The sequence below is a fragment of the Furipterus horrens genome, unplaced genomic scaffold (genome assembly GCF_987537825.1).
Source record: "Furipterus horrens unplaced genomic scaffold, mFurHor1.1.pri manual_scaffold_6, whole genome shotgun sequence".
NCBI classification, from domain to species: Eukaryota; Metazoa; Chordata; class Mammalia; order Chiroptera; family Furipteridae; genus Furipterus; species Furipterus horrens.
The window spans coordinates 146559554-146585912 of NW_028327176.1; the positions used below are offsets into that span (position 1 = coordinate 146559554).

At 40.6% G+C, this 26359-nt stretch overlaps 1 protein-coding gene and 1 non-coding gene across 2 annotated transcripts in view; one reads left to right on the forward strand and one right to left on the reverse strand.

Moving 5' to 3' along the window:
* PREP (prolyl endopeptidase) overlaps positions 1-14285 on the reverse strand; it is a 109645-nt gene extending 95360 nt beyond the window's left edge. Inside the window, exons 1-2 of the mRNA XM_090279709.1 lie at positions 14019-14285; positions 8934-9008 (exon numbers count right to left, since the gene is read on the reverse strand). Coding sequence (XP_090135835.1) covers positions 8934-9008; positions 14019-14063 — 120 coding nt within the window. The 5' untranslated portion in view covers positions 14064-14285. The remainder of the gene's footprint in view (positions 1-8933; positions 9009-14018) is intronic.
* A 7450-nt stretch (positions 14286-21735) lies between these two features.
* On the forward strand, positions 21736-21868 carry LOC150007546 (small nucleolar RNA SNORA42/SNORA80 family). The gene has a single exon (XR_016512145.1). It is a non-coding gene; the product is annotated as a small nucleolar RNA SNORA42/SNORA80 family (small nucleolar RNA).
* Positions 21869-26359: the final 4491 nt, after the last annotated feature.

The following is a 26359-nucleotide window of genomic DNA, read 5'->3' on the forward strand; positions in this document are numbered from 1 at the left end:
CTCCTACTGAAATCAGATGCTCCAGAAGTAGAGCTTGAAAATGTTTAACAAGTGCCGGGCGATTTTTAGGACAGATGCTTTCTCCCCTGCACATGGCAGAACGGGGTGGTAGATGGGGGCTGGACACTTAAGTATGGAGGACAAACAGAAAAGAAGAGCTTGGGAGAATTCAGTTTCTTACTTCTTTAATTGTTAAGTTTCTCCCAAAGATAAAATATCTGATATCAGCATTTCTCATAAAGAAACTGTAGGTGACTGAAACCAAAGTTGAGTAATGGCCTACAGGGAAAATATCAATGTTAAGTGTACAACAGCTCGTTAGCATTAAATCAACGGTTTAGGGTGTGCTTTTCTAAAATGGAGCTTTCCCTGATGGCGAACAAACACAGCTAGCTTGATACCTAGCTTCTAGCAGAGATGAGGCTCAGCCTCCTTGCACACTGACCTCTGGCAGCTCAAAGGTTCGGGGGCTTGCCCATCTCCCCTCTCCAGTCCTCCCAGGCTGGAATGCAATGAATTCCGGGTCGGCATAGGCCACATCTGTCTTGCTTACGACAGAGAATCCCTTCCTTCCTGCCCCCCTATCATCTAACTTAATTCTTGGCACAGGGGGCACACAGGTAAACTTGGCACAGGGGAAGAAAGGGAGAAAGCAAGCACATACGGAGAAGGAAGAGAGAAGGAAACCAGTGGACCTGTGGTATGTGGGGTGGCCAGTGTCCATTCTCCTTCCCCAGTGTCCTCCCTTCTCAGAAGAACCGTAACTCCAATAATTGTCCTACTGAAAAGAGCCCCGAACTTTTCTTATTGCCAGTGGAACCAACCCAAAGGAGTGAACAGTTGTCTGGAGCTTGACGATAAAAATCCCCTTGCTTGGGACACAGTCACTTGAGTAAGTGACAGAGGGTTGAATGACTGGAGGTCACTAATGCCATGCTCAGTGCTGGGTGAGAAGTACACATTCCTGCCTTAGAGCCCTACAACTGCCTGGTTCCTGCCTGCTCCAAGCCTGGCCCCTTCTGTCCATCCCAGGAGCTGGCCTTGTAGGCTGGCCGTAAGTTCCCTGTGTGCCTACCTTGGCCAGTATCGGTTTCTACTGCTATAGAAGGCCAAGAAAAGGAGATTTAAAAAAGAAAAAAGAAAGCGGTGCTTAGAAAAAGCTGACCCAGTACCAGTAACACCCTCATACTTTTGATACCATCCCATCCACAGATCAAAAGAAAATTGTTCCCTAAATACATATTTCAACTGCGGATTTATGAGAATTCTGTTTACAAACTATAATAAAGCTACGCATTTCCATAGGAGGTGGTGAGAGACATTTAAGACCTCAGAAGTCTTGGAGACTGAGATAATATGTGGTAATATATTTACCCGAAGCGTTTCCCGTCTCCACTAGAGAAGGGGTGACGCAGTGGTAATTCTCAGTTCAGGTCCTCCCACAAACCATTAATGGCATTTCACTGCCTTGCCAGTGGGGTTTAGAAGGCAGCAATTAAAAGTAGCACTACCGAACAGCTTTAAGGTACTCTTGGCCTACTTTAATCATCATGCCTGAGAACAGTGAAACAAAACCTAGGAGTCACAGTTCCATTAAATTAAAAAAAAAATAAAAATAAAAAATCAATGCTCAGAATGTCTTAAAAAAAAAAAAAACCACAAGAATTCCAAAGGAAAACCCTGCCTAGTTTCATGGAGGACCAGAGTCTGATGGTCAATAGTCTGATACATTGAAGCAAGAGTGCCCACGCTACACTATCTGTTTGTACAGACCACTGCTGTATATGGAAAGTGAATTTTTACATGCATTTGCTCAGTTGGATGTCATTAAAACCTTGGAGCTAGATGATAAGTATGATTATGTTCATTTTATAGACAAAGAAAATGAACGCAGGTAAGGTAGCTTACTATGCTCAGGGAATAAGAGAATGGAAGACCAAAAGCTACGATTTGTGTGTTTTGATTTGTAGTCCCACCTGGCAAATACTTTATTCCTTCATTCACCCTAACTCCCAATAGAGATAACATCACAAATGCCCACAAAGCTCACAGGATAAAGGAACTATTCTCAAAATGGATATTCACAGTCTATCTTCAAGTCTTCAGAGAGCACCATAAACCAAACCAGTCTTTTCTACATTTAATTAATATATTCCTCAGTCCCCTAGTAGGCTTTATCTACTGTCTCTGGCTTAGAGACATTGAACTAGAACTTCATGTTACTGGACGTCCTGGGAGCGAGATTCCTCCTGTTGGCTCTACAGCCCAACAGCACAGTGGCCTCATGGAGACGTGCAGCTGAACAAAAGAATCCCTGCTCACCTCACTCCCCGCTATTCCTGCACATGCTGGCTCTGTTCTAGGCTCAGGAAAGCACTGTACAGGCAGATCTAGGCCACACTAGTGCCAAACAAATTCCTCACACAACACACTTTTAGGGCTGACCTTAAAAGAATGAAAACAAAAGCAAGACACAAACAGATTTCATTAGACAGGGAGCATAACTCAAAGCAGGCGTTGACCTCCCTAAACTTTCACCTCCATGACATTAAAATACCGACACAGAAATCCTAGGCTACCTAAATATCCTAGAAACGGTCAGAAGTCCTTTAAGATTTAAATCCTTTGTGCAAGGAAGGAAACAGTGCGGGGACAGGAGAATAGAAAGGTGTCATTTCCTGGGTTCTTAGCCTGCAAGACAAGGATTTCTCCTCCCTATTTTCCCTAGCTCCTTAGCAGCAGGTATAGTGAACCACCCCTAACTATTCAGCCCAAACAGGATCTGGGAAGGCAGAGCAAATAATGTCCTAGAAAAGAAGACCAATGTCGTGTATTTCTTTGATCCTCTCTGAAACAAATGGTAATTTTACTTTTCAAGAAAGAATGAACATAAACATTCATTCTTTTTGTTTTTAGCTAATTCCGGTTATAAGAGTTCTTCTCTCATGATCCACAAAGGAAACAGAGCTGTTACTACTCTCACTTTTCCCAGGGCAGTTCTCAGGGAGAAAAAAAAATTAGTCATCCCATATACAAATGCAGCTGATATTCTACCTTTGGTTCCCTCCTGTGCTAAAGCCCCAGGACAGAGTTGCTATGAAAGCCAGACTTGACAATTAGTTACAATTAAGGGAGGTTTCCCTGAAAAGTATACATTCTTCCTTTCCCTGTGTATCTCCCCTTCAGTAACTCTGTAACACAGTGTGAAATATTCAACTATGAAACGGAGGCCACAAAAGACAGTTAAGATAGGGAGACTCCTCAAGAGGTAACAGGCACATTGCTTCTATCCGGACCTTGAGGCTGCTAAACCAAGTCCAGCAATGTAAAGAGAATGTATCACCATCAGGAAGCAAGTGGTGCAGTTGGACTGACTGCACTGCAATGGGCGGCGGGGCCAGGATAAATAAATGCTCACTTAGTACTCTCACAAGACTGCCGCCTCAGCGAAGAAAGCATAGGAAGCAACTCCAAGGGCCTGAGAGTCGCAGAGGGGTTCCCTTGTCAGTACAGACAAAAGTCTCTACAATTCTCCCACACCTGTGGTCCATCTGCACAGTGAAGAACATAGGACAATTTTGAAGTCTCTGGATTTGGCCATTAGGCCACTGCTGATGATGAAGAGAATGGTTTATATGGATGGGAGATGTTACTGGGAGCAATGACGGGGTGGGGATGGGGGTGAAGCTTCCAGCTGTATGGAAGGCCATGCAGAGTAGCTTGTAGACAGGCAGAAGAAAAGAGGAAAGGGCCGGGGTAAGATCTGAAAGAAGATCGGAGCAGGGCACACCTGAAGGGGCCTGCAGACCAACTGGGGAAAGAAGAAAAGAAGAAAGAGTCTGTAAAGAGCTAAGGCAGAATGTGGGGTTTGAGGTTAGCTTATGTTGTTTGCCACGGGAAACTAGAGGGAAATTTAGGAAGTTAAAGATTAGGAAGTCAACCACGTGCTTATTAAGATCATGGATGCAGGACGGGGACAGAGTCTTGTTATGAGTAGAACGGAGGCTCAAATTACCTCAGTGTCAAAATTCCGGGGTGCAAGAGACACTACAAACTTCCTCCTACGATATGCAAAGCACAAGCTAGAAGCGCCTGCTGAACGGGAAGTCTGTATAGGCTAACTGCCTGCAGGTCCGGCCTATCTACTCTTCAAACAATTTTGATGACTGTAAACCTTCCTCTCTGGCCCCTCATGCTGAAATGTCCCACTTTAGACCAGTGAAATTTCTCTCCAGTTCAGACACTGCAAGAGTATATGAGTCCACAGCTAGAGTGCTTTGAACTATAGTTTTCCCTTTATCTTATTTTGGTTCTTTGGTTTGTATTTCCATAAAGATTCTCCTAGAATCATTTTTTACGAATGATGTTTTTAAAGTTCTAATTATTTGGAGCACTGCAATCTTGTATCCTTCTCTCACTTAATATTCTGCCTTAAGCACTTCCATATCTTAGTAAGTGATCAGTAGAGCCCAACATTTTGATTCACCATATATTCTGCTGAAACACCATACTATTGTTGGAAATGGAGATCATTTTCAATTTTTCACTACTGCAAGTAACGCCCTGAATGGACCCTTCTCAAGATCACCATATATCCAACGTGACATTATTACTGACTCAGCAGACTTAAAATCTCTTCTTCATTTTCAAGTATTTGCTTTTTGCTGCTGCGATCAGACAGGTTTAATTTTTCATTATCGATGGTATATATCAGTGCTACTGATGTTGTATTTACTTTGTACACATTCACTTTATTGAACTCATTAATTCTATTAAGAGTAAGTTTCAGTTGTTTCCCTTAGGTTTTTTAGATACACAATCGTATACTCTACAATTAATAATAATTTTATTTTCTCCTGTCCAAATTTTGGTTCATTTTTTATTGCACGGGTCAAAACTTTGCAAACATACAAAAATAGTAGCAACAGACATTCAAGCCTACTATTGAGGCTGTCTTTTTGACTGAGATGTCAGCTTGTTAAAACACTATTATTCCAGGTTATAGTTTTAATTTTCTTTAATTTCTTTAAAATATTTATTTGGATAATTATATAGCTTTATTGAATATAGTAATACTAAACTATTTTTTCAATCCTTGTGATAAACTTTAAAAAAAAATCTGTTAACATTTATTTATAACCTTTACATCTATATTCACAAGAAAGGCTGGCCAACATGTTTGTTGTCCAGTATATCAGCCACTGGCCACATGTAGCTACTGAGCACCTGCGGCTGGTCTGAATTGATATGTGCTATAAGTGAAAAATACACACTGTATGTCAAAACTTTATTTGAAAAAAGGAATGTAAAATATCTTAATATTTTATATTAATTACATGTTGAGATGTTAATATTTTGAGTATACAGTTGACAGTTGAGTAACAAAGGTTTGAACTGTGTGGTCCTCTTACACATGCAGTTTTTTCAAAATAGAGTCAGCCCTTTGTATCCCCAGGTTTTGCATTCTCAATTCAACCAACCGTGGATTGAAAACAGAATTTCCAATCCACAGTTTGGACTCTGTGTGCTGAGAGGGTAGGAGTGGGGTGGCAGGTGGACCTAGATCCAATCCCCAGTATTAGGAGTTATCCATGGACTTTTAACTGTTCATGGGTCAACTGTACTAGATTAAATAAAATATATTAGTTATTTCCACCTGTTTGTTATTTTTAAAATGTAGCTACTAGAAAAATTTGAATTATATATGTGGCTTGTATTATATTATCTACTGAGCTGCGTGGGTCTACTCTTTCATCTTTACAAAGCATCTCTGTTAAGTTTTCCTATGAAGGTTAGATTTATTTCCAAGAATCAATTAAGTTGTGTAGGATCTTCTACAACGTGAAACATTTGCTATAAAATGTTACGAGCTTTGACAGCTTGAAAGGATTCATCCAGATTCAACTCCCCCACCCTTGCTTTTGAGAATTTTCTGAGTTACTAGTCTGCTCCAATATTCTTTTTTAAAGGAGAAAGTCTTAAATGCTAGGCACTATCAGAATTGGATAACCCATATTAAATATGAGATTAAATCAAAGTACTAATAACATTTCAGATCTTAGTGTATTTCAGATCTTAATGTAATGAGCTACTAGTATTCCTTACTTCCTGACTGGGTTTTACTGAAAATGTAACAAGCAGTTTTTTCTTTATTTTGGAAACAATGTTAAGATTCTCCTCTTCTCACTAAGGTATGGCTAATGCACCTTTGTGTACATGTGAATAAGTATGGCAGAAAAAGTTTGTGCTGCTCTTCTGCTCATTAGAAACACACTCCCTACCTTTTCAGTCTGAGACCAAAGTTCAGCTCATCAGATCCCAGATGACATATCAGTCTTCATCAATAACAGCTCTGTTTAGACAGGAGTGAGAGAGGCACGTATGGAGGATACCGAGGGAAGGCAAAAGCTTGCGCAAGCCCTCTGACACCCGAGGTATGCTGTCTGAACAGGCTAGCGTGGGAGTGGGGCAGTGAGCTCAGGGTCCACGAAGGAGGATCTACAAAGTCCCACAACAAGCACAAACATGAATACACTCGTATACCTACAGTCTGTATTCTCAAAGCTATTATACCCAGTCTTTATTTCTTCTTTTGTTATTTTTAAAATCTAAAATTGAAAACCATCTGGGCTACCTGGGTTCTAATACTGGCTAGCTGAGTGACCTTGGACATAATACCCAATCACTTAGTAACTCAATTTCTTCATTTTTAAGATGGGGAAAATAAAAAGATCTATTTTAGGGTCTGAGAATGAAAACAAGATTGGGCAGCCAAAGCTATCAGTGAAGTGCCTGGCACATTGTAAGCATCTGATAAATGTATACCATGAAAATAAATGTATACTCATTAGTTCCACCAATACTGACTGTAAAATCACTAATTAGAAAAGAGTCATCTACTAATAAGTGGCTTGTCAACCACAGGACCAGGCATTATTAATTAAAGAATAGCAAAATGTGCATTCATTAACACAGAAACCAAAACTGGGCCATCCGGCATTGGTGAATCACTCTATAACCATCAAAGACTGAAGAAATCCAGGGTGCACCTGATACCTCAAAGTAATCATCACAGAGACAGTCCTTGGGGACAGTTTTCCAAGAGATACACAGCAAGTTCATTTACCTTCCCCGGTGCTTTCCATCTATCACAGATTACGTAGTTGCCGGTGATTCTCCATTCCCAAGCTCAATCCCTGTCTTAGCTCAGCCCAATGCGGGATGATCACAGTTGTCCCTGGCAGGTTCCAGGTGAGGAGGCAACCCCCACACCTGCTCCCTGCTCCTCCTAGCCTTACCTGAAGAGGCAGAGCCTTCACCTGCTCCTTAAGATACCCAACTGTTTCTCATTTGAGAATCTCTATCCATCTGCCTCTATAACCCAATGCTTCACAAAAGAAAAAAACCCAAATACTTATCATTCTTACCCAGAAAAGGAAAAGAAGGATGATTACAGATAGAAGTAAAAACCATTACAAAGTCTCAAAATGGTGCTATGCTCACTTCAGGGACAAAGGATAGGGAAGTTTTAAGAGTTTCTACTGTGAGAAGCCATGTCTTAGCTCCTCCTGTGCCTCATGGTCACTGCCACCATTAACACCAGGAGGGGAGAGAGATACTAGTAAGAACAGGTGAGGGTAGGAAAAAAAGGAAGCAGGTGAGACAGCACACAGGAATAAAAGAAGAAAAAAAGAGATCATGTGAGATTTATTCGAGCAGGAGCAACCTCTTCCTGCCTCTATTTCTTCCTCCCACTCCTTTCCTTGTCAAGCTCTTCCCCAAGGAAACAGTGGAATCTGTAACCCCGTTGACGAGGAACTGTGGTAGTGGTGGTGGGGAATCCCAACCCCACTGTCAAGTCCACATCAGAAGCGAAAACTTTCCTGGTAAATCTGAATTGCCCTGGAAATGTGAGTTCAGTTCTCCAGAGAACATTGGCAAGGGACCACAGATACAACAGGTGCTAAGATATAGGCTTTCCTGAGACTGGCCTAGAAGACCACCCAGAGTACATTCACATTTTTTTTTTCTTCAAAAAAAAAGGTAAATGTACTCTGGAGTTCTAAAGAAGCTCTAATAAACTTCTGGAATGGTGAGCATATGAGAACTATATACATAAGATTCTTATATACTAAGTGATATGTAAGTACAGTTGTAAATAAAAGTCAAAGAACTAGAAGTGGATTGAAGAAACACTATTTCCTCACACAGGCAAACTTACTTAATCACACACAGTATATGTAAATGATGAGCCCCAAATGACCAGTCCTGGGAACTCCAAGAAAGAAAAAAATATCTGGGATATAGCACTTAGAGGTAGCTTTATTAATGAAATGAGACTTCAGCTCAAAATACTGTGTTTCTCCAAAAGAATAGGAAAGCTTTATATTTTAAACAAAGCAGAAAATTCTCCCCATCAGCTCTTTACTTCTATAAAATATAAGATTATACTTATTAGTTTACTTATAACTTCATTCTTTTTTTTATATTTGCATTAAAATCAGTATGTAGTTTAAGATCAGCTTTAGTTTTTAAGACTTGATATCTGTTCGATGAGACTTTCTTTCCTTTTGGAAGAAAAAATGTGTTAGGCAATATTTTCTTTTATGTGACTTTTCTCTAGGTTTCCTTTTTTTCTTTTTTGTCAGAATCAGTTTTCTTTCTAACATTTTCATTTCAAATAGTTGGTTTATCAGTGTCACTATAAATCATAAACATTATTTAAAAAGTTACTTGATCTTCTCTGGGGCTAAAAATACTTTCACCTTTTCCCATGAATCATGTGACAGAAAGTGGTAGTACTGACACGTATACTCACCATTCCATAGCAGAAAACATAGGAAGATACCGGGAAGCAATTGCCACGGTTACCAATGTCTAGTTTGGTGCTAGCCAATAAGGCTGCCTTGTCTTTAATTATAAGCCCCAATTACCTTTGTCTGCTCACTGTCTGGGTCTTCAAGCCAAGCATAAGGGTCAGAAATCTTATGCCCATGATAATCCTGTACCTGCAAAAGACAAAATGTGTCATTAGATAATTAGTGTCTAGCCCCAATTAAGTTATTATTTTCTGAATGTGATGCTAAAATAGAAAAGGGACAGCTGAAAATACCCCAATTGACTCACTGGCAACATGTCTGCCCAAATTACCACATGAACCAGAGTTGGCAGATTCTCAAAGGTGTCAAGCCACCCTTAGTGAAAAGAATGTTTTAGCTGGAGAGGGAAGAAAGATGAAAGGTCAGAATGGAAAACAGCTCTGTCTGTACAACACAAAACAAAGGTCCACTGCTGTGCTAAAGAAACCTGAAAACATGCTGTTGGTGTCACCGCACAGAATTACACAATGCAGCGAGATGAGAAAAGGGCACGCACATGTGCTTATTTTCCTGTTCTGGCCAAGCTCACAAACGATTAGAAAACCTCCGTAGGATATAGGATGTGATCAGGTTTGCCTTTAAGTCTAAATTGCCAAAAAGAAAGTTACTAATGTATAGTTATAATGATTCGAATTGGCATCAGCTGAAAGAGTGGACGTAAATGTAATGAAAGAGCACTTCTAAAATGAAGCCTTTCTTCCTTTTTCTGTATTGTTACAAAATTCTTTCTTTCACTGTTTACAAAAGGAGGCGCAAAGGCATCATCCATTCAGACTAGGATGAAAGAAATAACATTGCTTGGTGTAAGCAGGGCCTGGCTGAGGGGAAGCCTTTGGGAGCTTCTGTGGGGGCTGATCATCAGAACCACCAGGGACTTAATGAAAAGCCCAAATTCCTGGGCCTGGCCTCAGAGACTGATTGAGTCTAGAACACCAATCTGGAGTCACCCATCCCTTGGTGATTATGCCTAAAGAAAATTTGCAAAGGTAAAAATTACTACAAAACCTCTCCATTTCATGCCAGCATGATTAATGTAGTTCATTGAAACCACATTGACAATGTCTTTCCAATCAAGTCTATCTGAACAGCTCCAACATTCTGGTTAAGGCTTCTCATATAAGATTGTCGGGAAGATTACCACTATTTCAGATGAATTTTTAATCTGTCTCTTTGCTCCATTCTATTACACCAGAAGGTAGGGGCCAATCCCCAAGGAAAGCAAACACTCTCCGGGGAAAAGAAAACCTGCTGCCTCTACTTCTGGTCAAAGTTCTAGTGTGGCTGCTGCCAAGTAAGAAAAATCCCTGTGAGCCTAAAACCCCAGACTATCCCCAAAGGCTGTGCACCTGCCTCCCCTGTGCAAAAGGGAAGAGGACACCTGGGGAAATGCACACCTGGAAGGTTGGGCAGTTAAGGTGGAATACTTGGGGACTGACAAGTGCAAGGGACATAAAACCAGACTAAAACTTCTTCTGATGAGTCTTCATAAAATTACTGATTTTTAGGGAGAAAAATTACCATTTTCAATTCTTACATAAAGCCTCTAAATTTTACCTAACACAATTGAAAGTTTTTTATTTTCTTATTCTCAAGTTTTTTACATTTTACACACCTTGAAGTGGTTTATGCTTAAAATAACAACCTTCTTTTCCCCAACAATGAGAACCCAGATAAAGAATACTGTACAGGTGCTTCCAACGCAACACTGAATTGGCAGGAACAAGGTTGGGCCACACGCCCAGGGCCACACTGAGTTCAGAAACAGATTTGGGACTAAAGACAATCTGCCAACAGCTTTCCCCCAAATAATCGTTGGAGGGGACAGACCAGACATTTTAAATGTGTTCCTAGATTATGATGTTCCTAAAACTTACCTGTATCCAGACTTAACTTTTCATATGGAAACAGAAAAGTTTAACTGGAAACCATGGTAGTTTTATAACCAAGTGAATGAAGGTATTGCCAAGTGAGAGAACCAAAGCAATAAACCTTTACTGAATATCCACACTGTTGTGCCCAATGTTTTAAAGGAACCTTGTAGGAGACTTAATAATATTCCTATTTTACAGATTACAGAATGCAACTCAGTGAGGTAGGTAAGGGTAAAGGCCACAGGTTTTCTGTTTATTCAGAGATCCCTAGGAGCAAACCATTGTGCATAGATCATAGCCACATTATCTCATCCGTCTTCACAGTCCCAAAGACAATTCCAGGAGCCAAGTGCCCCCCTACCCCTTTTCTCTTTTACAAGAAGAAATGGAGTGGTTGCATGGTCACATTCCCCGAATTCAAGTTATCCAGTATCTAATTCTATTATTTGATCTAAGCTTGCAAATCATTTCTCATCTCCTCAAGAGATTCTAAAAAGAGAGCCCTTATAAGCCACTGTTACTATTCAATATTTTAGTCAAATAGTTCAATATTTTAGTTAAATAGTTCAACAACTTGCCTGTTGCCTTCAGCATAGAGTGCAGAATTGTACCCAGAGCAGAAAGAGCCCATGAAACCTGGCTCCACTTGTTTTTTCTTTTCCAACCCTATTCAAGCTTGTCCACCCATGGAGGCTCTGTTCACAAAGGCCTTCCTGCCATCCTACAAACATATGCAATCTCATGTCCATCCAGCCCTACATAACTACAGCTTTATTTCAGTCATAGGGCCAGGAATGTCCTTTCTACCTTATCCAACTGGCCAACTTCCAGGCTCAACTTACGTATTATCTTCTGCTACTGATGGAAATTAATCCCATCCTCCTGTGTCCTCACTTACCCTACACACTCTTCTAACCCATCCAGCCAGCCTGAATTGATCGACAGCAGCACTCTCAGAGGATGGGCAATGGCATTACACAGGAAGTACTATGGTTTCTAAAAATCCACCAAAAAGGGCTGCATGCTTGAACCCACAGTTCAGCAGGAGACTGCCCAATATGTAGCTGAAAGATAATCAAGGGAGAGAGACAGAGAGCTACAGCAATCTCTAGTACCTGCTGGAGAGAAACAAACCCATCCTAGAAATCAAGGCTATAATTTGAGCAAATGATTCAGTCCATCCTAGGGCTTAGTAATTAGGACTCTTGTGACAGGAGAAAAGATACCCCATGTAGGCTATCAGGGCTGAGATGAGTATACTGTGGGATCCACAGAGCAGGGTCCAGGCTGGACCACAGCTACTTTCCCTTGGCCATGAGGCTTAGTGTTATCATGAGTTTTTTAGTGAGACAGAACTAGAGAGTTAAAATCCATGGTACTGTATATATACCATTTTGAGTTAATTATTCATAATCTCTTTGATGTCTTCATGAAATCCTCATGTAACCCTTTCAAGAACTCGTAAACATAAATAAATGAATTGTAGGATTCTGGAAAAACAAATAGGGAAAAACAAAGTGAGAAGCAACTCCCCCTCCACAAAACAAAACAAAACATCTGAAAGGGCACTTATCAAACCACATAATGGGTAATTATTTATATTTTTGTCAATCCTGCAAACTGAAAAGATCCTCAAGACTTGAACTGAGATATTCATATGTCTTCCCATTACTAAAGTCTGGCACACTGCAGGGCTAGGCTGCCATGAGAATGAATGAAAGACAATATTCTTACTATAGAAGCAAGCAAGTTAGCCCTGTGGTTAGTTTGTAAGCAGGCCCTAATCTTTTGTATATGAGAAAGAAGGCCTCTAACAAGTAAATGATTTGCCAAAGGGCATCCTGCTAGTAAGTGACAAAGCCAGAACTAGCACTCAGGTCTTCTTACTTGGTTCATCCTTTCCACGCTGGCACGATCACTTTACTCCCAAACACAAAGGAAACAACCTTATGAACCACAGGAATAGTGCTTCTTGGGCTGTTAAGAGTAAATTTAATAAGCAAGAGCCTGAAGAGCCTTAGAAAACAAGGTCACCAGAGGCCAGTGGTCAAAGAAACCATGAATGCATCAGTGCCACTTGGAAGTCTTAATTTAAAACAGTGTGTCCTGCCCTAACTGGTGTGGTTCAGTGGGTTGGACTTCCTGCAAACCAAGAGGTCAATGGTTCGATTCCCAATCAGGGCACATGCCTGAGTTTGGGCCTGGTCTCCAGTTTGGGAGTGTGTGAGAGGCAACTGATTGCTATTTCTCTCACTCTCTTTCTCCCTCCCTCCCTCTCTAAAAATAAACAAAATCTTAAAAAAAACAAAACAAAACCCAATATGTTCTTTACTGTAAAGCTCAGTACCCTTTCACCTAAAGTGAGATGTGCTTTAGAGGACAATCTGGCATAAATCGGGTCCACGTAAGCAGAATAAAAATTAAATCTGTATTTTACAAAAATATTTTTCTTCTAATTCTATTTTAAGTAACCTGAGAAATATGGCTATTCCTAAGAGAATCATGCCTACAACATTTGGATGCACTACAGTTCTTAAAATGCCAAATTTATTTTTAAACACACAGGAAAAGCTGTTTGCCCACCAATTCCATCCACTGGATCTCAACAGTTATCCTGAGTTCATCTACAGTTTAGGTAAATGGTGGCTAACCCCTTCATGAGGCAAGACTTAAACTCATCCTAGAAAAGGCCATTCCTTCTCTCTTCTAAGGCCTCCTTTTACACCCTATCAACTCCTTGGAAAACTTGGATCAGCACTGCCACACTTAAGGATCACTGTTCGCCTTCCGCGTTTCTCTGTCTCAGCATCCCCAACGCCCAGCGCCCGGCCTGGGGCAGAGTAGGCACTCAATACACGTTTTAAAATAGAATGAATGAACTTGAACTCTAAGGATTTTAAATGTGGAAGTTTAAAAAGTTTGCTCTGTGTTTAAATTCTACATCACCTACATACACACACTCTTCTACCACCATATTTACGGCAAGAGGATCCTTCAGTCAAAAAGCAATGACACTTCCTACCTGGGCGTCTGCCCTTGACCCCATTGGCGTTAGGAAACCTCCAAGCGGCTGCTGACCACAGGCTCTACCGCCAGCAGGCGGACAGTGACGGCCACCAGAGACACCGCGGCTCCAGAGGAGCCCCGCGCCCCGTGCCAGTTTCTCGCAAACAAAGGCCGAGGGGGAGGGGAGGGACGCAGGGGGCGAAGGGCTGCTGGGGAGGCACGGTCGGCGGGGAGCCGGGTGGGCGCGGACTGTGGTACTCACAGCGGTCTCGTCGCGGTACACGTCGGGGTATTGGAAGGACAGCATGGCCAGGGCGAGCAGGGGGCTGCGTGGGGCGCGGGCTTCGGGAGCGGACACGAGCGAGCTGGCCTGACTGCAGGGTTACACTGGGGCGCGGGGAGGAGCCGAGCTGGCAGCGGCACACGAGGGGCTCTCGGGTGGGGCTAGCACGACCAGAATGGCAGCGCACAGCGAGACCTGCGGGAAGCAGGAAGCAGCTGTCCGCGAGGCCCGGAGCCCCTCCCCGGCGGGCGGGCCCAGCAGCGGCAGCAGCGGGAGAGGAAACGGGCTTCCGTGCGTGCGCTGGGCGGGCTCACAGCTCCCTCTGCAGGAGCGCAGGACGCGCCCGCGCCACCGGGACACACTGACAGCCACATCGGCATAGGGGACTCGCCCTAACCGCCCCCGAGCCACCACCCGGCATCCAGCCACGCCTCCCGGACCACCGCCCAAGGCACAAGTCCGGTTACGCCTAGCCCCTCCGGCCCTCCCCGAGGTCTCTCTGCTGCCAGCTTCGCCATTGCCCGCAGGGCCTCCCGAAGAGAATGAAAGGCCGGGCTTACTTAATAATCAATTCCCCCATCCACCTTAAGTAGGCTTAAGGTGGCCTAATTTCCACTGCCTGAGACTGTGGACTTGGACGGGAAAGGATAATGGATCCTGATGACCAAGAAAGAAACACATCTCCCTTCACTCCAACACCCTGGTGGACACAGGGTGTTTGACATCTGGAATACGGAGATGCTTTGAGCAGTCGATCTGATAATGGATGAGCCCTTGAGATTTACCAATTAATAAGGGACCAAGGTGGGAGGACTGGAAATCATCTAGGGTCTTTTGTTCATTCTTTTGGGTTCCTCTATTCTCTCCTACCAATGTGTTTGTTTAGTGACCACCTACTATGGTCCCTGGGGGAGAGGGGTATTAGATTAAGATGCTTGACCTCCAATCTGTGACAATTTAATAATTACTTTCTTCATCTTCGGGCTAGTGATGATATGTGTTCTGGTCTTGCTTTCTGAAAGAAGCTTTATAGCCAGAGCTGTGGTATGTATCCAATGTGTTTTGTAATCCTGGTTTCTTAAAAGCTCTGGGAGGAGGTCATGGGTGTGACCAGAAAGCCCTTCACATCCTGAATTCCAAGCAGACATGGTATCTCTTGTAAACTCCTGCCTTCTGTTTCTTTGTACTACTTTCTCAATTCCATGTTTCACCCCTGGTTCAGTGTTTCTGTTCATGGTAGGATGTTTTATAATAATTTTTTGCATATGTTCCCAGACCCCCTTCCTTGAGCAACCTGAGAATCCTCAGTTCTGGGAGAGCTCACCCTATTGATGCCAAACTTAGTGCAAACTAATGCAGGGACACAGCACACAGCACACTGCAGCCTAGCATTCCTGATCCACTGGTCCAGGGGCTGCCAGACATTGCCCTGTGCTTCTGCCACTTTGGGGATTAAGAGCAACTCAGAACACATGACCCGGAAAATTTTCAAATAACAACAACAATAATAATAATAATAGTTAAATGCTTAGTGAGTGCTCCTTATATGTCAGGAAATTTTATTATTTAACTTTATGAGGTTAAAACTAATATTATCCCACTTTTACAGATGAGAAAAGAACTTTTACCCAGGACTTCACAAATTAAGCAAAAAAAAAAAAAAAAAAAATCTAAAATTCAAACCCAGATCACTCTGATACCGGCATTCATTCTTAACCACTGATGATCTCCTTCTTCATAAATAAGCAGGAGTACTCTGTGATCTACAAAGACCCCCATTAATAGGTGGAACTTCCCTAGGACTTCATTTTAGTGGGAACTAAAGAAGAAATTATGGGAATATGGTACGCAAAGGACAAATCAGACTTCAGGCACCATCCTCTGTTTCTCTCCATGCAGGCAGCTCTCTGGTGTTGAGCTCTTCTGGACTCTAAAAGCCAAAGGTTTGTAATATATGGCACAGACAGTGTAATAGGCTATCATCAATATCTTGTCTGCGACTGCAGTGAGGTGTGGTGGAAAGGAAGATGAGAGAGTACCATTCCCCTCCCCTTGGACAGACAGAGTGTATTCTACATATGTTTGCCGCATACTTGTTATGCATCATCTGTTTTAATCCTCTTAACAAAGTTTATTGTACAGAGAAGGAAAAGGAATCTCAGCAACTTTAGAGGAACTTGTCTGAAGTCATCACACAGCTAAGGTAGAGCCAAGATTCAAATTCATTGTTTGACTTCCAAGTCCATGCTGTATCTTTCCCACGGAAAATGAAGGAAAGGGAAGTATTGGCACTATCTCAGAAATGGAAGTGCTACCTCCAGAATATACACCAGAGCACTCATTGACCTCTGTCACTGCACACTATTTCAGCAGAATTATAGAAATCACACTGGGGGAACTCATGCTCTAACCTACAATAACCCATCCCCACAACACTAGGCCCTTGAGTCAATGCGGCTAGTAGAGATGCAAGGACCTCCAGAGGAGCCTGCAGCCTCTCCTGTATTGCCTGACCTGAAGCTTTGTGCTGACTTAGCCAGAGTTATGCTCCTAAGGAAGCTGGCAAGTAATCATTACCTTTATTGTTTCTTGGCTGCCTCAACCCTATCCCAAGTTCTTATCAAAGCATCACTTTCAACTACATAGTCATCTCCAAGGATTTCTGGTAAGTGCACAAGAATGCTTAGTGAGGAGGTAAGTGGCTGCTGAAATCTGTCTCACTCTCCACTTGCCACACTGCACACGGGCACTGGCTGCATTGGCTTCATTCACCTGGAGGAAGGGCTGTCCATATATTCTCACAAAAGGTACCGAACAACAACCTGGGGTCCTATTGCCTGCTGCCACCCTATAGGCAAAATTCCAGAGACAAAGGTTTGGTGATAAAGGAAAAAAGCCTTTATCCAAAAAAAAGTTACTTAAGCCAATCAATTAAGGCTGAACTCTAACACCTGGATTCTCCTAGCCTTTCCCTTGTTAGTTTTTATAGGGTTAGTTTACAAACTAAAACAGCAATAATACACACAAGCTACACAATTTTGGAAGAATGGCAGGCTTCTCCTCAGAGACTGTTCCCTCTAGAACACCCAAAGAATAAACCTACCACCCTCTGCCAGGCCAGCCTGATCCTAGGCTGTGCCCAGAGTTCCTTCCCATCCAAAATGCCATCCATTGGGAAATGCAGGCAGCTGCACCATGATCATCCAGGCATCCTCGAGGAAGAAAGCCTGAGAGTCTCAGAGCCAGAGCCAGAGCCAGAGCCTGAGAGAGCCAGCTCATAAAAGCTCATAAAAGCTCATATAAGTTCCTGAGCCCAAGGAATTATATCTAATTCCTGCACAGCATCATGAAGTATGAAATAGCACCCAGAATAAGAGTGAGATTCTCTTCCTGGCCCGGCCACTAAGGGAATCCTTGCATCATCAGTATCTATCTATAATATGAGAGAATTAGATCAGGTGGTTTCAAAGAATTGGAAGATTTGGATTCTAAGTGAGAACTAAAGTGGAGATATAGGAGCTTCAAAACTAACTCTGGAATTAAGAATGAAATTGTCCTGGGGGAGTGTGGTTCATATCTTGTGAACAGATGGAGGTGAGAGTGGGCAGTGATTGTCAAGAGAAAGGGCTTTCTCTGTAGTTTTCTTCTGTTTTCAAACCATCCATGAGGGCAGAGTTGGCCAAGAGCACATCCCTGGGCTTGTGGTCTACTAAATTCATAGATCTAACCTTTTCAAGAACTGTAGCTGTTCCCTTCTAATACCCTTTTCTTGATACAGGCATATGGTTAAAAGGGTGGAATGGCAGCTATGAAATCTAAGTTTCCACTTCCTCCTCCCCTTCTCAACTTAATGCCTGACTGAATTAAATACTGGAATGAGATGATAGGGCTGAATTCAATCCAGATGAAAAATTTGGGCAAAGAAAGCAGATCAACAATGAATCTGGAGCATGTTTCTAGTTCAGTTCATGGAACTTATCTTTACCATTTCTTATGAAGTTCTCAAGTTAGGAGTGTTTCTAGATCTGGAGAGAGGAAACTCCTCCACCCCACATGTAAAATGAACTTGTTGTATTTAACTAGAGAAGAAAATGGTCTATTCATTTGTTTTACATTAAGAGCTGAGAACTTAAAACTATTCAGTAAATATAATATGTAATAGAAAAATAATATGTAATAGAAAAATGAGTCAGTTCAAAGTTATTGACTACAAAATTAGAGAGGAGAATCAAGATTCAGAAGGAACAGAGGGGAAAGAAAATAAGATAGACAAAGCAAGAAGGAGAGATAGCATCCTAGACTTACTAATATCAAGGAAGGTAAGGATAAGCACAAGGAGATAATATGCAGACAGTAAACTCATAAAAACACTTGTAGACAATCAGAGTTGGACACACATAGTCTTTTATGGAACAATAAATACCTCATCTTATGGTCTCTAGAACAATAATGTGAAATTTTAAAATCTATTGGAAATTTTACAACTCTGGGATAATTAATGACATGACCTCTTGGTGTTTTTCTCATTAATTAAACTAAACAGTCTATCTGACCTGCATACTCAAGTTTCTCTACCCTGCTGAGTATCTTCAGTTTTCTGTGAAGTTCCTGAGTAGCAACCAGACTACTATTTTCATTTACTACTGCTTCTCTCATGCAGTCTTCACAGGTATTGTCTTGAATCAGTGAATTCAAATTCACTGTGCTGGTTTTTTGACATTTATATTTTAACCATTTCACAAAAGACCACAGTATAGTATTATAAGCTCTAATAAGTAATGCATGCTGGGAAGCATTCATCTTCAGTCCGTTACCCACCGCACTTTTGGAGAGTCAGTAAAACCTAAAGAGATAGGTGCCTAGCTTGTTTAGGGGTTGCCCCAATCCCTAGCACAATCTAAGGTCTCTAAGCCCTCTCTTGCCGATAGTTCAAATCCCCAAAAGGGGACTGACAATTCCCAACTCTATCCAGTCATTAACATTTTCTTTTTTTGTGGGGGGAGGGAGGAAAGGAGGGAGAAAAAAAGAATCATTTCATTGCTTTTTATAGAAGTACTGCATATCTGGGCCAGAAGGCAGACTAGATAAGTCCCGCTGAAGAAAGAATTGTTAATGCATTACTAGGCTCTCAGGGACACCTCCCTTACTCCCTCCTCACAAACTGACCATTAAAAAATATGAGTGAGCCTGAGAATGGGAAGCAATGGGATCACCAGGACATAGAACACATAGGAGCATCATTTACATTGCATTCTGTGTGTATGGTACCCTCGGGAGCTATGCAGTGCAGTTTCTCTGTGCACACCACAGAAAGACTGCCATGAAAACAAATGACTATGTCTGCATTGTCTATCATAAGGGCCACTTTTGAAGGAAAGCACCTCAATGGAGGCCCAGAGATTTTCTATTGATTGAACCAACCATATGTAACTCACAGTCACAGATCATGCAAGGAAATGATACTAGCTTTTGGTCTGTTAGCACTCAGCAACATTTCACACTTTTTTTGATATCCTCTATTGCCTGTAAACTGTATTTCCTAAATGCCCTTGTCTGTTGGTTTCTTGGCTAGGTCCTATCAATGGAGGAAAACAGAGATGAAGAGGAGGAGGAGAGGGATTAGTTTTTTCTTCTGCTTAGTTTCTTTCTGGCAATGTCAGGCACTGGCAGGTCATTGCAGGCTGCTGCAAGGGCAGTACCGTGGGAGCCACCGTTGTGCCCCCAAAGAATCAGCAGCGAATTCAGCAAGGTCAAAGGGACTGGACGCCCAGGTTCTTGCAGCCTCAGTGGGAGTAAAGCTGTGGGCTCCCGGTGGAGTAGTGGCAGTAATTAGTGACAGTGGTGCTGCTGCAGCACCAGCAGCATTGTACTCAAGGGACCTGACTGACACCACTTAAGCTTTTGCTCCTTCTACCTGAGAGGAAAGAATGGCTTCTGACAGTCACTGATCTTTGAGTAACATCACCATTCCTTTTGTAAACTATGGTCATCCCATTTGCATAACACATTTCTTATATTAAATTTCCTCTCTTTGAAGTATCCAGTATGTTTTTTTTTTTCCTACCTAGAATTCTTTTAACCATGAATAAAGGTCAGAAAAAATAGCAAGCAATATAAGTAGACCCTCTAAGGATTTTAGGTATTGGAAAGATCAAATGTACAATATAGAATGCCAAGATATAAATTGTTTCAAGAAAAAATTTCATCCTCCAAATAGTAATCTATAGGAGAGTCTAAAAATGACCAATTGGATTTGGAAAAAATATATAAGTTTTAGAAGTGAAAAATAAAGTGGTGAAGTAAAAAAGTCATAAATAGGTTAAATATCAAATTAGAAATTTAAAGAGAATTAGTGAACTGAAAGATAGCCCTAAGGAAATAACACTAAATACAACACAGGGAGACAAAGGTAATATGAAAGATATGAAAGTAAAAGACAAATATTAAATGTGAAAAAGTAGGAAAAAAATTTTTGATCATCTCTATACACTAAGAAAGCAACATTCCATACTTACTTACGAAAAAATCTCAAGGGCAGGTAGGAATACAAGAGAACATCCTAAATCTGATTAAGGTAACAACAAAAAACAAAAACAAAGACCAAAAAACTCAACCCTACCACAATCATTTTAAATATGGAAATATTGGAAGCATTCTCTGTATAATCTCAAAAGAAGTATAAGCATGCCACTCTCACCACTTCTACTCAACAGTGAACTTGTGGATTAGAAAGGAGAAAGCAAAACTGTCATTATTTGTATATGAATAATTGGTTACTTAAAGAACAAGACATCTGTCAGAAATTATTAAAAATAGTAAGAGTTGCTCACTGGGGCTGGATATACGATCAACGTGTAAAAGTCAATTATATTTCTAGACGCACAAACAAGTCAAAAAATTAATTTAAAATACCCCTAGTTATAGTAGCAATAAGAAGCATACAGCATCTGGGAATCAATCTTAAAAGATGTGCCAGATCGGACCAGAGAAAATTAGAATACTTTCCTGAAAGACATGGAAGAAAACCTAAATAAATGGAGAAATGTCCCGTGTTCACAGATTGCTATATAATATTGAAAAGATGTCAACTGCCCACAAGTTCATTTGTAGATACAATGCCAACACTGTTAAAATCTCAATACTTATTTTTTGGTGGAATTTGACAAGTTAATTCTATATGGAGGAATAAAAGGCTAAGAACTGTCAAAACACCGAGGAATGAAGGAAAGCTTTTCCTATCTAGAATTACTATAAAGCTACAGTTATTTGAGCTGGTATGGTATTATGAACATGAATAGAAAAATGGAATAGAATAGAATAGCCAAAAACAATTTCACAAATACCAGAAACTTTGGTATTATACATTACTGGGGAATGGAGGAGCTATTTAATAAATAGAGTCAGAATAAATGTTTATCTGTGAGCAAAAAAGTAAAATTGTTTACCTACCTCATATCATTCCAAAATAAACTCCAAAACGAAACCAAACAATAAAAATGCCCAAAAATAAACTCCGAAAGGATTACAAGTTAAATTTCAAAAGTAGAACTTTAAGGCTTAAACAAAAACATCTTTCTTATCTGGGAATAGGAAAAAATTTCTGAAACAAGGCACACAAAAAGAACATGAATTTAACTACATTAAAATAAAGAACTTCTAGACATCAAAGAAGACTTTAAAGAGAGTGAAAAAGAATGCAAGTGTTTGGATTTATGGCAGGCCTGCCGGTGGTCTCTCATAGTGCCCTATGGCAGAGTAAACTGTGGCCTTGAACCACATTGCCTGGCTTCTGCCCATAGGCTACAGGCAGTGAAGTGGGTTGCACAATATAGGGGTGGAGGGGAGAGGGAAGACAAAACAAACTAAGAAAATATATTTGCTGCACATAAAAATAACTTCCTCGTGGGCTGAAAAGTGAACAAACTCAATTGAAAAATGGTCAATAAATACTCAGAGCTGAACAATAATATTAATTATTAGGGAAATAAGAATTATGATCACAATAAAGCCTCATTTTATACCTTTCAATTAGTAAAACATAAAAATTATGACTACTAATTATAGGAGAGGATGTAGATTCTTGTATAATGCCGGTGGTCCAACCACATAAAAACTACCTAATAATATCCTAAAATGTAGAGTAAATATTAATAGAATAACAAACAGGAACAAGTCTACAATCATAAAAGAAGTTTTTTAACTCTTAGCAATTAAAGAGCAATCAGACAATCAGTGAAAACACAGAAGAATTGAACACAATGATTGAAAAACTTGATATACTACTTTATTTTTCCCCCAGAATGAAAGTTTTACTCATGGAAAATTATTCAAAAAATGCTAAATTTTCGAACCTTTGAGATATGGTTAAGTTTTACAGAATATTAGTGAGGAGAAAAGAATTAGGTCACAAATATTTGTTTTCACTAAAATGCTACACACACTGAAGTCAGATGAGTGGCCCAAATTGTTTGATGTACTGATTCTACCTAACAACTACAAATTATACATCCTTTCTAGCACAAATAAAATATTCTTGAAACACCTGGATCAGAAAGCATCTCAAAATTTTTCAATGAATTAATATAGAATTTGTTTTATGATTACAATGAAATTAAGGGGCATTTCTTAACTAGAAAAGCCCAACATTTTTAGAAGTTAAAAATCAACTTCTAAATACCCATGGGGCAAATTTAAAAAATCAGAAAATATTTAGGACTGAGAAATAATGGAAGTAAAAACTTGTAATTTGTAGGTAAAGCAGGACTAAGGGAAAAATTTATAGACTTAAAAGCTTATATTGTGAAATTAAAAAAGCTGTAAATTAATGAGTAATGCATCCATTTTGTGAAATTAGAAGAGAACAGAAAAATAACTTTCCTAAATTAGAAAAAGTTAATAAAAAATATAAAATTAATGATATAAAAATATATATTGAGTGTATTTAAAGAGCCAAAATTTAGTTTTTTGAGAAAGATTGATAAAATTGATAAAAACTATGATGTGATTAATAAAAAATAGAAAATGGAAAAATAAGCAAAGTCAGGATGGGGTAGTTGACAGAACTGTGGATGGTGCAAAGAAGATATGAACAATTTTATGCCAATAAATTTTAAACTTTTAGTAAAACAGCATCTTTTAAAAACTATAAACAAAGAAAAAGAAATGGACTTTTATAACTATTAAGTAATTTAGTAAAAAAAAAGAAATCCAGATCTAGATGATCCAAGGAGAAAAATAATCACAATCTCACACAAAGTAGTCCACAGTATAAAGGACAACTATCCCCCAATTCATTTATTAGGGTCACATAACCTAGGTATAAAAGTTTGATTAGAATGCTTAGTATAAAAAAAAGAAAATTATAATGGCTAATACAAATTGTTTATGTAGATTCTAAAATATCAGCAATGTATAAAAAGGGAAATCCACTGTTCTTCCTCTTATTCCTTGAGGATATCTGGATGATCATGTTGCAGCTGCTGCATTTCCCAATGGATGTATTTTTGATGGGAAGAAACTCTGGGTTGGCCTGGCAGAGGGTGGCAGGTTTATTCTTTGGTTGTTCTAGAGGGAACAGGCTCTGAGGTGGAAACCTGACTTTCTTCCAAAATTGTGTAGCTTTTTTATCTTATGTTGTTTTAGTTTGTAAACTAACCCTATAGAAATAGGATGATTATAACTAACCAGGGGAATGCTAGGAGAACTCAGATGTTAGAGATTAGCCTTAATTGACAGGTTTAAGTGATTAAAGCTGTAACTAAAGAGTTAAAGAGTTTAGTCTTAATTGATAGGTTTAAATGACTAATGCTGTTATTCCCAAATTAAAATTATGAAGCTTTTGAATAAAGACCTCTTTCCTTTATCACCAAACTTTTGCCTCTGGAATTTTGCCTGGAGGGTGGCAGCAGGCAGCAGGACCCCAGTTGCTGTTCAGTAACATGCTCACAGCAGAGCTAAAAATATACCAAAAAAAAAAAAAAAAAAGGAAAATCCATCATAGTCTAGTCAATTTATCCCAGGAGTACAAGGTATATTTTCATTAAAAAATCAATTAAAATAATTTGCTACATTAGGAAAATAAATGAGAAAAAATCATGCGATTAATTTTATAGAAAGTTTTAATTAAAAGTTTTAATTATTAAAATTCAACATCTGTTCATGAGTTATAAGTAAAGACAGTATGGCTATGCATGTACATAATTTTAAAAAATTATGCACAAATGATTAGAATTAATAGAATTTAGAAAGTTGCTGGTTATTAAATGGATATATAAAACCAATTGTGTTCTTATATACAATAATTATGCTAAAACAATTGTGCATTAATATTAAACAATAAAATTGGACTTATAACTATATCATACATAGAAATAAATTTTATGTAGATTAAAGGCCTAACAAAAAATAAAGACAATAAACATTTTAGAAGATAAAACATGAAAAATATTCTTTTTGTTTTAGGATAGAAAGGATTTCTTAAACAGAAGTACCAACCATTAAAAAAAAGGTGGCTCTGGCCAGGTGGCTCAGTTAGTTGGAGTGTTGTCCTACACACCAAAGGGTTGCAGGTTCAGCTCCCAGTTAGAACACATACCTAGGCTGTAAGTTGGGGCACATCTGGGAGGCAACAAATCAATGTGTCTCTCTCACATAGATGTTTTTCTCTCTTTCACTTTCCCTTCCTCTCTCTTTCACGTTCCCTTCCTCTCTAAAATCAATTTTAAAAATATCCTCAAGTGAGGTTTGGCTCAGTGGATTGAGCGTCGGCCTGCGAGCTAAGTGTCGCTGGTTCGATCTTCCAGTCAGGGCACATCACAGAAGGAAAACTCTGACTCCAAAAAACCTCCGCTGCCTTGCGGCATACCTCTTCAGGGGAAAGGCTAAGGGAGTAAACCCCGACGGAAAATCCGGAGCCGGAGTCCCTAAGGCGGTTTGACGTTGTAGTCAACACCGGCAACTCCTGCGGCGCACCTGAAGCCAAGCTGTATTGACTCCATCTTTCCCTTGGATCCTTCAGCTGCGAAGAGAGGGGGGGTCTGCTGCATGGGCAACAGCAGACCCTCCATATCACCCTGCCCAGGCTCTGTAGCTTCAGCTTCACTGGAGAGGACACTCCAGCGACATCGCAAGATGTCGATTCAACACGGGAGGAGACAGATACCGTGTCACTCCCAAGTCGGACTGCACAGCCATTCTCGGCGGTGCAGATAGACTCTTAAGAAGCTACACCATCGTCTCTCGAGGCTCTGTAGCTTCAGCTTCACTGGAGAGGACACTCCAGCGTCATCGCAAGATGTCGATTCAACACGGGAGGAGACAGATACCGTGTCACTCCTGAGTCGGACTGCACAACCATTCTCAGCGGTGCAGATAGACTCTTAAGAAGCTACACCATCGTCTCTCGAGACGGACGGCTGCTGACGACGAGAGTTAAGAATCTGTATTTATCCAAATACATCATAAAGAGAGTGAAAAGGTAAGTTCCGATCAAGATGTTGGAGTAGGTAAACGCTGTGCGTTCCTTCTCCCATGACCACTTCAAAGTTACAACTAAATTATAGAACAGTCAATCTGGAGAATCATCTGAAGACTAGCTGAATAGAAGTCCTATAACTAAGGATATAAAGAAGGAGTCATGTAGAGACCGGCATGAGGGGCAGAGAAGTGAAACAGGCTGGCCCTACACCCACATGGCAGTTGATAATTGGGAGGGATATCAACCGGAGAGAGGAATGAGGGATCCCCTGCTTCACATGGGGTTTCCCAGCCACAAGCACCAGTGCCAAGAAGAGGAGCCCCCACAACATCCAGATGTGAAAATTAGTGGAGATTTCAACCCTTTGGGTGAGCCCCAAAGGCTGCTGAAAACCCATGTGTCCTCTTAAAAGACCCATGCACAGACTCACTCACTTGTAGGCACTTGCCCTGGGCTATGACAAAGGGACAGCAGCTTGGGAAGTGCCAGAGACATACAGGGAGAAACTGAGTTGTATAGCTTCAGGGCAAAGGGTGGATGTGCAGCTGCCATTGGCCCTTTTGAACCCCCCTCCAATGCAGCTAGCCATGAAGTGCCATCTTTCCTGTGTTGAGCCCTCCCTGCACAGCCAAATATGATTCTGCATTAGCATGGTAAATTCCACTTGCTGAATCCTGATGACTGTGAGATGATCCCACCTCCTCACTTCAACTCATGCATCACATACCACCAGAGGCTATTTCAGCAGCAAGCAGCCAGCCTTGGCTTGAGCTACAGTCTTTCTTAAAAAACTCTCAAATGTTCTTAGGCCCCAGGCATGTCCTGCTGGTCTCAGTGTGCCCTG